We start from the raw sequence: 5387 nt of genomic DNA, 5'->3' as shown, positions 1-5387 counted from the left end.
CTCTCCCTCTTTATGGGCATTCAAACGGGCATTGGATAGGCATATGGAGGATAGTGGGCTAGTGTAGGTTAGGTGGGCTTGGATCGGCGCAACATCGAGGGCCAAATGGCCTGTACTGCACTGTATTTTTCTATGTTTCTATGTTTTGCCCCATACATTAATGACCAGAGCTTCTTACCTGATGTAGATATCCCAGGTAGACCAGGGCGACCAGATGGTCCTGGTGGGCCTGAAGGTCCTATCATTCCTCTTGGACCCATTTCCCCTTTTAGTCCCTTCCAGGTAAAGGGAAATAAATTAATGCATCACAACTTATTTTCATTTGGAAATCAAGCACCTGATAAAATAAGTATTTTTCATAGTTATATCAAAATTCATCTTGAAATACAAGTCAACATTACATTTCAATTAAATTAATTAGGTCAATGGTTATTCTTTTCTCTCTATTAATTGTTGTTAAGGGGGCAGTTGTTTATAGGTGCTTTGGCAAAATGTCATTGTTGCTGTTGAAATTCACTCGATGCGAATGTGAGGTCACAAGTGTACAGTTCCAATTCTCCAAACATGCTTGTAATAAGTAGAAAGTTCATGAAGTTCCTATGTGGGTTTTTGAGTCCAAATATGGTTATGGCTGATTTCATTCCAAACAGGAGCCAAAGGAAATATTAAAGAATGTCCAGTGTTTTCATAGATCATTAAGCAGTAGGAGGACGTCCTACTTTGACATATGTGAAATAATAAAGTCGGCCCTCTTATCATCTGTATTTCAATGCCATCTCATTGTACTATATTAGAGATGAACTATCATAGATTTACAAGTGATCTTAACAAAGACATCTCAGTCTTATGCAAGTTTATTATGGCAGTCCCAAATATAGGGAGTCAGGCTGTGGGTCACCAATGGGCTAAAAGGTAATTTACAACTGTCACAAAGGAATTCACTGGATACAATTACAACTAATCAAGTTTTCAACACAAAGGAGTTATCCAGCAGTTGAAAAAGCATACAACATGAGGACTGAAATTAGTGAAGAGGGCTGTCAGTAGCATATATCTCTGCCACACTGTGTTAGTTCAACATTATCATAATTACACAGATTCTCTGTAAGGATTTACACTGTCTGGCTGATGCTTTGCAACTACAATGTTGTAAAAAGAACTACTTTTATTAAGACCTTCCATCTCATTGAGAATGCTTTCAGCCAAAACACATCTAACAGTCTGCTCTGAAAACTGTGCTCACATTTAGACAGTTGTGATGAATTTCACCATAAATAGAATGCAACTTATCTCCATACTTTTGGAAGACAATGGGAGCACACAATTTGGATCTTTAGTACAAATGTTTAAAAAGCCAATGGTCCCCTGAGTGGGACACAATCAAGCCTGTACGAAAGTAGAATTTCCATGGGGGCCCATTCTAGGAAGAATGCTCACGATAGAGTTTGCTACATGCACCAGAAGCCTGCCATCTGATGCTGCCTTGACATCAAAAAACCAGAGTGACTAATTTGATGCTCTATTTATAACTTAGACCATGAAAGGCCATTTATATTTGCTCATCAAAAACATCCATTCAACTGTTCAAAGGGCACTGATAAAGTTTTAAGACCAAACACTCAATTTGCATGTCAAATGCTGCAGAATAGCTTTTGTTATTGAAACTACTGGCTGTTTTCATAAGTGTTGTGCTGATTTGTCCAGCAAGTATTGCTGCATTCAATCACAGGAGACAAAGGATGTCATAACCTGCCCATACAAAAGCTGCAATCGCTTGCATTGCCTCTGAGTCTGCAACACATTAGGTTAGATGGAACAGAACCTACAGAAAGGATATGCTCTGCACAAAGCCGTCTGCCAACCCAGAGCCAGGTTCCTCTATGATTCCTGGCAATGACCGCAATCTGTTTGACCAATCAGCCAATACAATCAGCATGTCAGTGTTCTTCTATATATCACTCCATCTCGGCTCTGCCAGCAGAAAGTATCTGCTACTTCAACTGTGAACAAGTCACAGGCTCTTATTTGACACATGGCCTGACTGCAACCACTCAGGCCCAGAACTCGTTGGGATGAATTTTTATTACACCAACTTTTCACGTTCCCTCAATGGGGACTGCTGATGGGGCTCAGGGACCCTGGACCCCTCTCCAACCACTCCACTGATAAGAAAACTGACCTATTCCCATTGCCTCTCCTCCAGAGGCACTGCTGAGAGTGAAGAGCTCTTGCAGAGCAGCTCCTGTCTTTAAAGTGATGGGACCCCTGAGGGCTTAGTTATTGGACAAATGCAAAATGTGGCAGGGCTCTCACAAATACCAAAGGATCTGAGTTGAGAAAGTGCATGAAGTAGGAAACTTCCATCATCCTCAATATTATCAGCACACCCAGATATTATGGTCTCCATTGCTATGCTGTGGGAGACAATCTCTGCCACAGAGAGATGAAGCCCCATCCCCAGCCGCTTGGACTCTGCTCTTCTGTATAGCCCACATGGATGGGAGGGAAATTCCAATTATTATGTTGACATCAAATTATTATATCCAATTATTATATCTGGATAATGTTCCTGCCATAACTGAACAGCTGGAGATATGGGGAGAAACGGCTGGAACTGGGTGTGAAGTCAGCAGCATTGTATGAGGCTGAGGTGGAGGATCAGACTGTTTGACACGAGTCCTGAGTGTGGCAGGGTTCTGCTGGGTGAATGCTGGTGATATGGTACATTCAGCAGCATGAGAGGTTATTGTTGCAATGGTTGGGAGATGTCATTGAAGAGACATTCACTGACCTTGACAGCCCATGTGAGGTCATTAGACCCACATGGCAGGTGCTTAGGGCCAAATACTGGGAAATGATGTCCCTGGTCACCAGCTCCCAATCCCTTTCTTGAGCTTGACTTGAGGAACTATGGCTCCCTACAGAGACATGACCTTTGTCTTGTTGACCATCTACAGCAAGGCCTACAATACAATCTTGGTGAACCCAGGAACATATTCTCCTCCCTGATGTCTCATTTGTGCAGCTCATCCGTAGAATCTGTATCAGGACAGGTGCCTGTAGTAGCTGCCTTTCCTGTGTGCAGCTTAGCATACATGATTACAGTATCAGGGAGCGCTATGTACAGATTGCATTACTAAAGTGCTAAACTAGCAATTATGACAATTCTATAGCTTGGGATATTACCTGTTGCAAACTGTGTGCTCCAAATTTATCCTCTTTATTTTCTGTTCTACAGATGTGCATCTGGCACCTCTTGCCACAACACTTTCCTCAGAGAGTAAGCCTGTTTATACAATTTAGTTTTTGCACCAATATGCAACTTTATTAAAATCATGGATATCAGATCTGACCTTAAGTGAAATATTTGTTTTTCAATTTAATGCAGAATGAAGCATAATTTCTTTTTGTCAATTTCAACAATCATGGATTTTTTTACTTCAGACTTCATATGAACTTTGCTAATCTATTTCTGGATGGGATGAAAATTCTCAGCCTGTGCCAAGTAACGAGGAATAATCTTTTAATACTTTCTACTGATGTAATGTCACTTCATACTTTATTGCTAAAATTAGTTACAAAAGAAAAACGTTTATCTAATTATAAGGCATTTTCTGTTCAAAACATTCAAAAGTGACAAGGTCTTCAAAAAGCCTTTCTCATCCTCAAGGTTAGCCTGTTTTTGTGTCACAATTCTGTGTTAAATACATTGAAGACACATCACAAAACCTCTAATATATATGGTAATTATAATGTCTTTTTCCTGAAGCCTCACTGTCTTTAGTTTATAAATTTATGTTATGCCTGGAGGAGAGAAAACACAAAATTTATATTCCAAGGAGTCAGTCAGGGTATGACGCCACAAACCTCATCAGATTTCCACTGTCCCTCTGGACAGTAAATCAAACCAACATGGTATTTAATGTCTGCAAATATACCAAATCTGCTTGGATTATAAGTAAGGAACTGAACTAAAAATTCATAACATTTTTCAAGAGGAATTACAAAGGTAAACTGAAGTATCAAAGGGGACATGTTGCTGAGGAATCCCAAGTTCAGAAGGTCTCTCTGTTGGAAGGTTATTAACTTGTGTTTTAAAATAGAAATGGGAAGTTTTTATTTTATTCCTGAATTAGCTAAAGCTTTTTGTGGAGCATCCAATCACAGTGTTCCTATATTAAGAAGTCAACAAAAATACAAAGACTCTTACAGGAAATAGATTGGCCTTTGACATCACTAACATGATATGTCCTTATTATATCAAGGATTTTTTTTTCCATGACTTCTTTTTAGCTCGTTCGATTGAAATAAAAGTGGTGTTGACTGAAGGCCACATTTCTAAAATTGATGCTGAAACAGGCAACTCCTCTGAAGAAAAAATATACTGAGTGAGAGCCAGGGACTGATATTAAAAAGTACATGAATTTTGAATGAGTTAAAAGTTTAACCCCTGGCTTTGAATCACTTTACAATCAGCAAAGAATGACAGTCATTATTCACAAACTCTGCGCTGCCTAAACATTCAAATGTAGCCACCGTTTATTTTTGATGGCAATGAAAAGTTATATTTAAAAGTAAGGGAAAAACTGAATGTTCCCAAACATAGACAAAACAAACAGTAGGGAAGGACATTAAAGGTAAACTTATCACATGATTTGTTTTCAAAAGAAAATCCACCATGGTGTCTCAAATGAAGGAACTGTGCAACAAAACACTATAAGATCTGTACAAAGCGAAGTTGTATATAGAACTGTTAGTTATATAGCACAATATTACTCAGATTTTTATTAAAAACAGTCCAAAACTGCCATCGCTCTGTTCCTTAAATCTAATCCTCTGGGGATCCAAGATGGCGGTGACCCAACAGGTCTGAGTCTATAGTGCTCCTCCCAAGACTTGGGTAAAGTGGGTCACCCACCCCCACCACACTCACCAAATCATTTTTAATAGCTGTTTAATTTAATTAGTTGTTTAATATTAAATTTAAACAATCTAATATTTAGTAAAAATGACCAAAGGGAAGGGAGCCCGCAGCTCTCAGCAAGCAGGACCCCCTCCCCCACTCTCTCCAGCTGCAGCAGAGGCGTCCACAGCCGCCCCGGGGGACTTACCTACAGTGACAAGCCTTGTAGAAATGATCTCCAAACTGGATGCGAAGATCGACACTTTTATTGAAGAATCCCGAAATCGATGGGACTCACTCTCGGCCGTGCTGCAGAAGCACAACCGAGACATCCAGGAAATCGAGCGCCGAGTCGGAGGGGCGGACTTAAAGGCCGCGACCTCCGAAACTACAGCGCAATCGGCCATGGATCAGGTCTGGACTCTCGAACAGCGAGTCCAGACCTTAGAGAATCACATTGACGACCTCGATAATCGAGGTCGTC

General features: G+C 40.3%; 1 protein-coding gene across 5 annotated transcripts in view; it reads right to left on the bottom strand.

Moving 5' to 3' along the window:
• The window catches only part of colq (collagen-like tail subunit (single strand of homotrimer) of asymmetric acetylcholinesterase), a 116146-nt gene that overhangs the window by 28769 nt on the left and 81990 nt on the right, over positions 1-5387 (bottom strand). For all 5 annotated transcript variants that reach the window (XM_043689504.1, XM_043689507.1, XM_043689506.1 and 2 more), the window contains one exon: positions 179-275. In XM_043689504.1, the coding sequence (XP_043545439.1) occupies positions 179-275 (97 nt within the window). The remainder of the gene's footprint in view (positions 1-178; positions 276-5387) is intronic.

The sequence above is a fragment of the Chiloscyllium plagiosum genome, chromosome 5, assembly GCF_004010195.1.
Source record: "Chiloscyllium plagiosum isolate BGI_BamShark_2017 chromosome 5, ASM401019v2, whole genome shotgun sequence".
In the NCBI taxonomy this organism is placed as follows: domain Eukaryota; kingdom Metazoa; phylum Chordata; class Chondrichthyes; order Orectolobiformes; family Hemiscylliidae; genus Chiloscyllium; species Chiloscyllium plagiosum.
This window is presented reverse-complemented; position numbering and strand designations above follow the sequence as displayed.